Source organism: Xenopus laevis, chromosome 1S (genome assembly GCF_017654675.1).
Source record: "Xenopus laevis strain J_2021 chromosome 1S, Xenopus_laevis_v10.1, whole genome shotgun sequence".
NCBI classification, from domain to species: domain Eukaryota; kingdom Metazoa; phylum Chordata; class Amphibia; order Anura; family Pipidae; genus Xenopus; species Xenopus laevis.
In genome coordinates, this window is record NC_054372.1 from 63,507,840 (window position 1) to 63,521,252 (window position 13,413).

General features: G+C 37.3%; 1 protein-coding gene across 3 annotated transcripts in view; it reads right to left on the minus strand.

The window, feature by feature from the left end:
* metap1.S (methionyl aminopeptidase 1 S homeolog) overlaps window positions 1–11,466 on the minus strand; it is a 16,879-nt gene extending 5,413 nt beyond the window's left edge. Inside the window, exons 1-8 of one of the 3 annotated variants that reach the window (XM_018232992.2) lie at window positions 11,162–11,466; window positions 8,095–8,146; window positions 5,047–5,159; window positions 4,039–4,099; window positions 2,874–2,965; window positions 1,819–1,902; window positions 1,080–1,218; window positions 276–407 (exon numbers count right to left, since the gene is read on the minus strand). In XM_018232992.2, the coding sequence (XP_018088481.1) occupies window positions 276–407; window positions 1,080–1,218; window positions 1,819–1,902; window positions 2,874–2,965; window positions 4,039–4,099; window positions 5,047–5,159; window positions 8,095–8,146; window positions 11,162–11,275 (787 nt within the window). In that variant the 5' untranslated portion in view covers window positions 11,276–11,466. 3 annotated transcript variants of the gene reach the window in all.
* Window positions 11,467–13,413: the final 1,947 nt, after the last annotated feature.

Here is a 13,413-nt window from a genome sequence, read left to right on the forward strand (position 1 = left end):
GTTATCCGGAAAACCCCAGGTCCCGGTCATTCTGGATAATAGGTCCCATACCTATACATGATACAGCATTTCTAATATTTTTGACATATAAGCATGCAAAATGTGGGTTTTGAATTTTATTCATCTGAATCTTTCGTGTTAGATTCTGTGTGAGAAATCGAATTATTAGGGATACCAATTATAATGGAGTATATTTGATCATCTGGACAGCATTACTAGATTAAAAAATAAAATAATGTTTTAGCATTAAAACTTTTATAACGTTATCAACAGACCTTCATCTATAGCTTGCATTAGGCACTCGTATGTTGTCTCAACAAGTCTCTTCGCTCCCTCATCCACATCCCCAACATAAAAGGTCTCATTAAGATCTCCATGATATCCATCTCTATAAACTGTAATATCCACTGCAAGAAAAGAAAAAAAAAGAAATTAGAGAATTAATTTATGTTTTTACATTTCCAAAATAGGGAAATCACTACAAAGTATTTCATACAAATTATAGGATCAAGTGTTTGACCTTCTCATCTTTGCTAGAGGAGAAGCTGGTGCCCAGTATCCACCCCTGCTTGCATAGTATTTAGGTACATATGTACTGCTACCCTTTATCTTGGATGGATGGATTAAATAATTATGTCAAAGAAAGTGATTTACAATAGAGATAAAGGCATCATCTATAGAAATTAACCCTATATGCAATTTGTTTATTGAAGTTGTAAAAATTATAACAATCTATACCCATATTTCTGTCTTCATTGTCCCTGTATGAGAAAAGCTGCACTGTACCATCGTGGAGCAATTTAAAGATATTTTAATTATATTATTTCAATTATATTATACTGTACAAGTATATTTGTGAATGCTTCACACATTCTTATGAATAGAAGAAAATATTTTATTTCATCCAGTTGTAAGTTTTCTTTTGATGGAGGAATGATCACACACTGGCAAAAAAATCTTTATCTAGACATTTGATCAGTTCTATTATTTGAGGGACATGAATGCTGTGATGGGCCTTACAGTGTCAATACAAAAGGCTGTTCATCATACAGTGTATTTACAAACACAAAATATCATACCATTTACAATATCACCATCTTGCAAAGGCCTCCTGTCTGGAATCCCATGGCAGATGATCTCATTTACCGAGGTGCAGCAGGATTTAGGAAAATTATAATAATTCAGTGGGGATGGATAACAGCTTCTTGAAATACAGGCCTACAATACAAAACACACGGTTACCAGCCACACTGTCTGCTGTATGTCTGTAAAAAATGCATCTTTGCTTAAAAAACTTTTACTTTAAAAGACACCTCTAAAAATGATCCCCCTCCAGATAGGGGAGACAATAGTATTTTTGAACAGAAAAACCTTGCAAGAAATGTGATTTGGGAGCTACCTATGTGCATGTGATGCAAGGTGGACACATCCAGTGGGGGAAACAACTTTTATATGATAGATGCCCTTTCCAGAGTACAAATAGTCATAGGGCTTACCCCTTATTATCTGTGAAACATTCTTTCACATGGCTAAATATGCTCTACCACAGATGGTCAGAAAGTTATTAACTTTTAACCCTTACATAGAGAAGCTAAATGCAACTGCAATATTTTTTAATTCAGTCTCTTGCGTTGTATGTTCAGGATGCACCCTACTCCTGTGTCTGTTTTCATGAAACGTAACCTTTATTATTGGCATTTTTTGTTTTTCACAGAGATTGTACTATTGCTGTACTGTAAAAATGCTCTGCACATGCAGTAATACTATATAAATATTATACATTTCCAAAAATACTATGCATTGATAGCAGGATCTTACCAAATGTACCGCATGGTCTATCTCTTCTGTTGTGATACCAGGTTTTACCATCATGGCAGCCACTCCCAACACCTCCCTAGCAAGCTGCAGCAAAACAAGTGAAGATACTACGGCATTTATTTTTAGCACATACTAGATGAAGGCAACAAAGTCTACAAAAACACAAATTAATTTCCTTTTTATACTAGGATACTTGATACAGACTAGACCAATCTATACAGTTGCTCTGTATAGTTCAACTATCTATGATGCCTGCTTATTTGCATAATGGATGATCCTATAACTGTATAAGGGTAACTACCATAGCAATCTTTTTATGTAACTAACCAAATACTTTTAACCAAATGAGAGGGGAGGGTGGGTTGAACTCAAAGTTTGCAGACAACTGCTGTAGAATGAAAGATTATGCATACAGTGATACAATAATACTGAAGTCAGAATATCACTCTCTAGATCATACTAAAAGTTCAACCACCCCTTTAACAAGAATAGGTTTTATTACAAGTTTTAACCATTTATGTTGTTTTTTTTATAAAATAGGTAATTTGTTGTCAAGAAATAGTTTATTTGTAGGTGCTGAATAAACAGTTCAAAGCCTTACATGTTAAAAATAAAAAATTAATTGATGGTGTGATTTGTCCTTTAAGGTGGAAACACAAGTATAAACTTTCTGCACAACTGTACTGAAATAATTTAAAGCCTTGAAAGTAGAGGTATTTTTGTGATTGGTATATCATGGTTAGTGTCCTGCCGTTTGAAGTATATTCAAATTATATCAAAGTCTAATAATGCATGCTTCACATTGAAGCCAGCTCTAAGCAAAAACACAATGCTAAGAAATGATGAAACCTGAAAAACTATCATATTGGCCTGTTTTGGTGGGCACTGTACAATTATTTACGTACAGCTATGTCAGTCCATGGAGATGGTCATCTATACATCAAATAAAACATTGAACCATTTAATAATTTATTCAGTTAATTTTCTCCCCTAATCGACATAAACAAAGCTATCATTATAATAAAGAAGAAATAAAAAAAAAAAAACAAGCTTACTCTGCAAACAACCCGCATTCCTTCTATATCTTCTGGAGAAAGGACTTTTATTTGAGAGGTACCCTTCAAAGTCTGTTCAGATTCAGACATTCCTAGACAAAATTTAAAAAAAAAAAAAAACATTAATAACATAGCTGGATGAATGAGCTTAAGTGTCAATAGTTTTACAGCAACTCTCAAAATGTATTTTTCTCGTCCCTGCTACAAATAAAATTGTGAATTCAAATGCATTGATTGGCTACAGTCTTTCTAGCAATGCCTTCAGCTGCAGAAAAACAGAACCAACCTTTACAGAGACGCAATTACCCAGTTTAAGGAGACCCAAAATGTACTATTTCATTAATGTTTCTAAACTGGGAAAACCCATATTAATCATGTCAGGCAATTTAGATATAGTTATCCATGACAATTTGATGCAGCTGAATCAGAGCTAATAGTTCAAAATGCAAAATCCAAACCTTTTGATTTGTTATTCCCCTGTATACCAATTAGAATGGTGCTATTTTACTATGAACATGTCATAATACAAATGGATGAGATGAATGGATTTACAGCAAACATAAAAGTTAAGTTAATATAATGACCAACACATCTCAGTTTAAAGCAAAGTAACGCCTTAATGGGGGGGAGGGGGTAACAATAAAGTTATTTATTTAATATATAAACTGCTGCATTATGTTAATAAATGTTGCATCACAAGGACAGTGGCACACAGAGCTTAATTGTGATATTTATCAGGATCAATTAATAGCTTAACAGAATATACATTTTTTGAGTGACAATCACCTTAAAAGCAAGGGCACAACTACCATAACAAGTGAACGGGGCAATCAATTTTGCATGTGTCACCCTTCCCATCCAACCATAGATCTAATTTCTGCTGGATGACAAAATCCCTGAAATTGCCATTGCCCTTGTAGCGACAATTATTAACAAACTTTTTCTCCTACTTGAATAACCTGTGCAAACAATGCACCATAAAATTTAAAGCTAAATAATACATAGCTTTAATGCCATTCTTATGGAGAAATTTTTGCAGTAGGAAAGTCAAAACATTAGACATTGTTTGAAGGGCAAACATAAAATCAGTCAGAAAGCTTAATGATTCTTTAATTGTACACAATACTGTTAATAAATGAAGTTTGTTACTAAACACATCATTTACCTAAAGGATGATCTGCATAATCTGGCCTCTGTATGTGGTTTGTTACTGGTCTCATTGGAGTCTGCAGGGAAGGAACACATTAATATTGGTAGCTTTATTTCCTACATTCCATTTTCTTTCATTTTAAGTCTAGCAGGTCAGCACTACTTTGACTGTCATTTCCTGAACACACAAATGAATAATTTTCCAGTCAAGCGCTAAAATACTGACAGTTCAAAATATAATTTACTTGCCTGTTATATATTTTGGGGGGCTATTGTGCCTATAGTGCACAGGGTGATTTTTGGTAATTTTGGCTCTAATATTTGTTCTAAAAGCAATATTCTGCACACATGAGTTGCTGGGGAGGGTCAGGTCTAATAAGTGACAGCCAGAATGAGAAAAGGGCAGTTTAATAAAGGAGAGAAGTAAATATGACTAAGCAAAAACAGCTTATGGCAATTTGATACAGGGCTGTTATGCATGTGGTATCTTACTAGGTCTGATGAGAAAAAGAAGAATGGCACTGTAACAGAAAGAAGTGAGAATCCATGGCCACGTCCCCCTGCAGCCAATTTCATAGTTATACAGTCAGTGAATTTATACATTTTGCACTGGGGTTTGTATATTATTTCATTATTATAAGACGTATAGGTAGGATGTGGCCATATTGCACCTAATTCGGTTTCTTCAGACATCTTCCATTTGGATTGCAGTTTTTTTTATTTGTCTTTAGATTTTTATAGATGGTATAACTTGGTATTTTTAGAAAAAAAAGTATTTTTAGAAAAGCCCCCAAAATATGCAAAGTATTATTTTCACTTGTCATGTCAAATGCCTCCCATGAACATTTTATACATTGATCATTTTTTGATATTTTTCTAGATGTAGAAGGAAATATTTAGCAATAGGAACAGGGATGCCATAATTAACATAATGCATATTTTACAGGACTACAAGTGCCACTTTTCATGTCCATGCCACTGGCTTTCAGACAAATAAGGTTATCCTTCATTCTGGAATACCTACCAATGGATAATGTGGCCTCAGCTTACCAGTATATCGATAACCTGGCCAAGGATCTGTATTTACGTCATCATCCATTGTCCATGGTGAGACTTCAGGTTTGACTTTATCATCTTCTAATTGGCAAAGAGAGCAATTTTTATATTTAAAAGAAATAGCTTTACTACTTAAAACCAAAAAATATAATATAACAAACCACACAAATCTGCAAATAAAAATGCTGGGATAACATTCCCAAAAGAGTACAATGGATAAACTATATATAGAATATTCAATGCAACAATCACATCAACAGCAGTTTCAAACGGTTATTTTTGGAATCAAATTTGAAGGGCAGTTTTCTGTTTTTAAAGGTATAGGATACATTATCCAGAAACCTGTTATCCTGAAAGCTCCAAATTACAGAAAGGCCATCTCCCATAGACTCCATTTTAATCAAATAATTTTTTTTTATTTAAAATATTTTTAACCATTCATTTTTAGGGTTAAGTTTTCCTTTAAACACAAAATATACTAAACTGATAAAGGCCACAAAACTGAACATGGTGACAAATCTCCCTTTGCATTTTTCCACACTCAAGTCAGATCACCATGAGTAATAAGCTTTACTTGAAGCAATCTTAATGTTATACTATGGCATGCCATTATTGATTCAAATAATTCAGATTTTTAAAAAAAAAAAAAAAAAAAATTTGTGTAATTAAAAAAAAAAAAAAAAAAAAAAAAAAAAGTACTTTATACTTGATCCCAGTTAAGATATAATTAATCCTTATTGGTGGCAAACAATCCTATTAGGCTTATATAATGTTTAAATGATTTTTTCAAGCCCTTGAGATGCCCAAAACGTTGCTTTATTATGTATGTAAACAAGCTGAATACACACATTTTTCATTGATTCACCTTTTCAGCGTGCTACTAGATTTTTGCAGCTGTACCTAAAAATGTCTTTTTATAAGGTTCTTGTGCAACAATAACTCTAAAACCTTTCTAGATTATGTAATTTCTTCTAAAGCGCTAATGCTTGTTGTATAAGATAGCTAAAACGTTTATCCCCACATTAAATGCTTATGATTTACTTTTAAAGGAATTGTTCAGTATAAAAACTGGGAAAGTAGATAAGCCTGTCCAAAATAAAAAATGTTTCTAATATAGTTAGGAAAAAATGTATAAAGGCTGAAGTGTAACATAATTGCCAGAACACTACTTCCTGCTTTGCAGCTCTCTTGGTTTCCACTGATTGGTTACCAGGCAGTAACCAACCAGTGACTCGAGGGGGGGCACATGGGTCATAACTGTTTGCTTTTGAATCTGATCTGCATGCTAACAATCAATTGAAACATTTTTGGCTTTCTAACTATTTTAGAAACATTTTTTTTTTTTTTTTGCACAGCCTACCTAGTTTTTATTTTTACACTAAACTGTTCCTTTAAGGAATCTCAGTCTTGTGCCCAGTTGTCAGAGGTCATGTTGTGCATGCATTTGGAATGGGATTAGAGTACTGGTCACTAAAATTTTTTGGACCAGAACCGAGATTCCATCACATTGCCAGTGTGACCAGGTGTGGACTAGGACTGTCCTTGCTTAAAGCAATGGAGTTTTAGCTGCTCTTTAGTAGTACAGGTATTGGACCTATTATCCAGAATGCTCAGGGGTTTTCCGGATAATGAATCTTTCCGTAATTTGGATCTTCATACCTTAAGCCTACAAGAAAATCATTTAAGCATTAAATCAACCACCTAGGCTGGTTTTGCTTCCAATATGGATTAATTATATCTTAGTTGGGATCAAGTACAAGCTAATGTTTTACTGCAACAAAGAAAAAAAATAATCATTTTTAAAAATTTGGATAAAATTGAGTCTATGGGAGACGAACTTTCCGTAATTCGGATCTTTCTGCATAACGGGTTTCTGGATAATAGATCCAATACCTGTATAAATCTGAACTGGACACTTGAACCGAGATACTGCAGAAGGCGGCACCTTATAAAGAACTGTACAGTATTGTTCTAAGATTAGGTTCCAGTGACACTAGAATTAAAACACATCTCTCATTTTCATTTCTCTTTTTTTCCTACCTACTGTTACAACTCAAAGCATAAACAAGGGGCTGTAACCCCCCCCCCCCAAAAAAAATGTTGCCTAATAAAAGAAAACTTAATTCTAAAAAACTTTTCAGTAAACATTTCTGGCAAATTTTCTATGGCTTTGAAGTTGTCAGTTGTACTTGTAATTGAAAGCAATACTTGTCCCTTTCTGCACAGCTGGTTCTATCTTTTGAAACGATGTATCAGAAGTCAGCATTACATGATCCTTTAAAGGATACTTTACAGCAGCATGCTTCAGCTGCATTTTTCAAACGTCAGAACCACAAGGGAAAGAATAGAAAGGGATAGACGAAAAACATTTATAATTAATGTAAAAAAATGCTTTCATTAGGCAATGTTATAGGGGTGCACATCAAATTTAATTTCCGACTGTAGCACAATATTTTATTGAAAAGTTTTATTCTGAATGCTTGCCATTTTAAAACTATACATTTGTTCTATATCTGTTATACTATAGACTAACTTTTGGAACACTGTATTGCTACTTGACCATGAACTACAAATAGGAAGCCAAAAGTTCCCCTGAACAAATCTCTGCTACAAACTGGTCCTGAGGCAATAAGGGTTTCTAGCACATCTTGCTAAAAGCAATGTTTGCTTTTCCCCCAAACATATCAAGAACAAAGTGCAATAAAATTTTTATTATTCAGGGGTTTAACTACAGGACAACCTATGGATATGTTTGGGGCCCTAAAATTAACTTGCTGTGGGGCCCATTAACATCTAGTTACGCCACTGGTATTATTAGTGAGTAAAGCAAGCAATTCCCCTAGATTTTACTCTACGGTTCATTGATTTTCCTGACTTTACTCTAGAATGGCTTTTGACAAGACAGTCCTCTTCCAAACCTTTTCCAATATGAAGGTAATTTTCTGGCACTGGGCACCATAATTTTTCCAGCATTGAGGATAATGTATCCAGTGTACTTAAGAGTAAAATCACTCACTTGTTTTCTTGTGAAGGAGCTTGTGGGTCACCCAACTTCCTTTGAAACATTCCTGTACAAAAGCAATAGCAATGCCATAAATCTCCATAATTTACAAATGGCAGGTTGTGTTAAAGGATAACTAACTAAAGAAGCAGGCTAGAAATGTTGTACATTATGTTGTGGGCCTCTGTACCAGCCCAAGGAAACCATAGCCCTTTAGCAGTAAAGATCTGTATCTCCAAAGATGCCCCAGTAGCTCCCCATCTGTGGATTCAATGCACATGCTCTGTGCTGCTGTCACTTACTGAGCTTAGGGTCCCACTCACAATTAGCATCAGAATTTAATCATATTTTTTATTAGCAGCATCTTATATTTCAGACAAACCTCTTTTTCTGATTGTAAATTTGCGACGGCCCCTAAACTTAGCTGCTCAGAGCCCACTGAGCATGTGAGTGTCACAAATACTTTCCAAGATGGTGACCTCCTGAGACAAGTTTGAAGTCCTGGATAATTTCTGCTGCTGAGAAGCTGAAACTTTAGGCTGGTACAATAAGTTCATTATATAAAATATGGAATTTTTAACCATTTGTGTTTAGGGTTAAGTTTTCCTTTAAAACAAAATATACTAAACTGATAAAGGCCACAAAACTGAACAAGGTGACAAATCACCCTTTGCATTTTTCCACACTTAAGTCAGATCACCATGAGTAATAAGCTTTACTTGAAGCAATCTTAATGTTATACCATGGCATGTCATTATTGAGAGACATGTTGCTTGTGGTAGCAAAGATTTAACGATGGGCAACAAATCTCCCCTTGAGCCATCACCCTAACTTAAACCATACACTACAGTTAAACATAAATTGCAGTAAAATTCCCAACACTTTCTACAGATGCTCAAAGATTTACTTGACAGCTAGCAACTAGAGCCAGGAGACCCAAAAAGTTTCACATTCAACTAGACAGAAGGCAATCTGAGGCAATTAGCAGTAGTTTCCACAGAACATGCATGGCCATCTTTATGGAATAAAAACACGTGGTCAAATATACTGGCTAATAAGTCTTACTGGCTGACACTGATGTTAGATGCAAATAATAGAGATCAAATTGCCACCAAAAAGCTGGCAGCCAAAGGGTAGGAGAGTAAAATAATGATGACGATATAATCAATTCCTGGAAAAGTGCTAATAAGATACTTATCAAGACGAGCATGTTATGGGCCTGAACACAGACATCATTTACCTATGTAGGGGCATTTTAACATGGTTTATCTTGCCTGTGTGTGCAACTGTTCTAGCTTTTAAGCCATAAACAAGATGTAAACCCATAACTTAATTATAGGGTAGGCCGCTCTTTCTAACCACACCAAACACACATCACATCTGAATTGAAAAGGCAAAGCTGAGCAGCAGTGCTGTCAGTCATAGTGTCTGGCCTCTTCACCCCCTGTCCCTGACCACTAAAGCCAAACAGGTCCATGTTTCCAGTGCACACACTCCTAGTTGGCAATTGCCACTATATTAGAGGAAAGTTATAGCTGAGGAACTCAGGATTATAGCTGCTACAGTAGATTTGGGCCAAGGCACTTATCTATGTTCCTTATCCATTATATCCTTATACATGCCAGAAACCATTACTTTAATTGTTTTACACATAACCTGGTATGACTTGTGCTAAAATGAGAAACAAAGCCAATATGGAAAATCGGCTTTAGTATTTAATTATCATTTGCAATGGTTACATAGTTACATAGTTAAATTGGGTTGAAAAAAGACAAAGTCCAGCAAGTTCAACCCCTCCAAATGAAAACCCAGCATCCATACACACACCCCTCCCTACTTTTAATTAAATTATATATACCCATACCTATACTAACTATAGAGTTTAGAATCACAATAGCCTTTGATATTATGTCTGTCCAAAAAATCATCCAAGCCATTCTTAAAGGCATTAACTGAATCAGCATCACAACATCACCCGGCAGTGCATTCCACAACCTCACTGTCCTGACTGTGAAGAACCCTCTACGTTGCTTCAAATGAAAGTTCTTTTCTTCTAGTCTAAAGGGGTGGCCTCTGGTACGGTAATCCACTTCATGGGTAAAAATGGTGGTTGTTTTGTTGTGGTCTAAATATACCCAAGACTTCAGGCCTGGACTCGCAATCTGTGGGTTCTGGCAAATGCCAGAGGGGCTGCCATAAGATGCCATAGAAAGTAGGGATGCACTGAATCCAGAATTCGGTTTGGGATTCGACCGTATCCTTCTGCCGGGCGAACCGAATCCTAAATGCATATGCCAATTAGGGGCGGGGAGGGAAATAGCGTGACTTTTTGTCACAAAACAAGGAAGTAAAAAGTGTTTTCCCCTTCCCATGCCTAATTTACATATGCAAATTAGGATTTAGATTGGTATTCGGCCAAATCCAAAATATTGGATTTGGTGCATCCCTAATAGAAAGTCACTAGTGGGCTGATGGGGATAGGGTTGCCACCTAATCGGTATTTTACAGGCCTGGCCGGTAAAAATGATGGTTGATCCCAATGTTATTAGAAGGGAAAAAATAAAATATATAGGAAGGCCAGTATTTTATTTTTTTCTGAAAAGGTGGCAACCCTAGGTGGGGAGCTGAGTGGGACTCTCTGTACTTGGAATGCCTGGGCCTATTTTGTATAGCTTTTCCTCCCCTGCCTGAAGTGGCCAGTAATGGAGCTTTAGACACGGTGCAACTTCAGACCAATATAAAGGTACCATGTGCCATTTTAAAACATGTAGTAGTAAATACTGTAAATTGTGGGTCTCTCCGTGGCCTTTCTAGCTGACTTCTGGCGTTTCAGTGGTTGAAGTGGAGTCCTGCCACCACTCAGACATTAACTACAACTGGCACCATTCCCCGGCAGCACTCGACTTGAGGAAGTTGTAGTTGAACTAAATATTGAGGGCCGCAGTGTGGGCGTTCCCTGATACGTAGTGACGGCCGGGTAATGACACTGATGTGCCCGCACATGCACGACAGGCGCTTCCATTGCATGGGGCACGCAATCTGAATGGGGAGACAGTGCCTCCTTCCATAGGCGCGGGGGTACCTGGGAGCAGAAGTAGGAGCCTTGGATTCCCAGCTTGATGCAGGTCGGACACTGCAGTTTGGCCTCACTGCTGCAGCCTTCAGTCTCACACACTCGGCTCTCCACCGCCGCCATGCTTCCCCGGCTGCTGCACCTACAGGACGGAGGGGACGAGGTGAGGGACTGTCCTATGGCTGAGGAGGCAGGGCCGAGGATGAGAGCTGGGCGGCCCTATGCCCGCAAACAAATCTAATAGGGCAGCTTTGTGGCAGATCCGAGTAAGGGAAATGTATAGGGCGGCTCTGAAAATTTTTGGGCGGAGTCGAGAATGGGATGGAACAGGGCGTCAATACCTTCCATATTGTAGGGCACGGGTAAGGCCTCTCAGCAGTGCTTCTGGGGTTGAAGGGCGGGGCTCTAAACCTGGAGGGGTGGGGTAATGAGTCACACACGTGCGGGGCTGCGGAAAGAGGCGGAGGGCAGACCCGGACTGGCGATATGTTCTGTAAATTTTGCCACATATATTGTCAACTTTATCAAATAAACGGTTATTTCCTATTGCCTGGCAACAAGGCTTCTTTTAGTAATGAGTTTTCTATAGTCCTGTTAAGAGCCAAGAAGGACATTTTACCCCCTTTGTAAGAACTGCTCTACACACGGCGCCTTATCTGCTGTGTAATCAGGTGCCTGTTTGCCCTTTTCAACTTGAATGTAGTGTTGCTTGAAAAGCAAACATCATTTTTGCACTTTTATTTGATATTTTTTTTGTGTTATTGGTCCTTGTAGTTTGGTAACTTGTAAACTAGTTATTAAACTTTTATAGGTTACAAAATAATGTAACAACATCTTGGCCTCCCCCCTGTGCCATTGGATGTACACCATTAATATCTTACAATCCACAGGTCCTGATTACCCTTTGCTAAGTGATTGCTAAGGGTGCTGGGAATTTCTCTCATGGCAGTGCCGATTCTGACGAGGCGGTTCCTGCAATGCCGCCCCCCTCACCGGCTTCACCAAGCACCATTTGTAAGGATATGATTTACAGGATATTCACGACTCTTGTGCATCATAACAATATAGCTTTTCATTTTGCAAAATGAATACATAATTGACATACATTAAAACACATTATTTATACTCATTTACAAACACAGTGCATGCTGCAAAAGTACATGTTCTGGATGCAATTCACCATGTATTTTTCTCCCAATTTGAGAATTGAGACTCACAAAGGCAAATGGTGCTTTACTTTTCTCCAAATGGTATTAATACTTGTTTTGTGTGTCCAATGTATGGCTTTTATAAGGATTGACATTTCGGAAAACTGACAATGTACAGTTAGGTCCATAAATCTTTGTACAGAGACAACCTTTGGTTCTGTACATTACCACAATGTATTTTCAATGAAACAATTAAAATGCAGTTGAACTGCAGACTTTCAGCTTTAATTCAGTGGGTTGAACAAAAACAAATGTAATTGGACAAATTAAAAAACTGAAAAAAATGATCATTTCTAATACTTGGTTGAAAACCGTTTGCTGGCAATGACAGCCCGAAGTCTTAAACTCATGGACATCACCAGATTCTGGGTTCCTCCTTTTTAATGCTCTGCCAGGCTTTACTGCTGTTTTTGGGCCTGTGAAATGCATGCTCAATTAGGTTCGGATCACTGTGACTGACTTGGCCATTCAAGAATATTTCACTTCTTTGCTTTAATAAACTCCTGGGTTGCTTTGACTGTATGTTTTGGGTCATTGTCCATCTGTATTATGAAACACCTCCCAATCAATTTGACTGCATTTAGCTGGATTCGAGCAGACAGTATGTCTCTGAACACCTCAGAATTCATTTGGCTGCTTCTGTCCTGTGTCACATCATGGATAAACACTAGTGTCCCAGTGCCACTGGCAGCCATGCACACCCAAGCCATCGCACTGCCTCCTACATGTTTTATAGATGATGTGGTATGCTTTGGATCATGAGCTGTTCCACTCCTTCTCCATACTTGTTTCTTGCCATCATTCTGGTAGAGGTTGACTTGGTTTCATCTGTCCAAAGAATTTTTATCCACAACTGTGCTGGCTTTTTTAGATTTTTTTTTTAGCAAAGTCCAATCTAGCCTTTCTATTTCTTGAGGCTTATGAGTGGCTTGCACCTTGCAGTGCCCCCTCTGTATTTACTTTCCTGCAGTCTTCTCTTTAAGGTAGACTTGGATATCGATACGCTTACCTCCTGCTGAGTGTTGTTCACTTGTTTGGCTGTTGTGAAGGGGT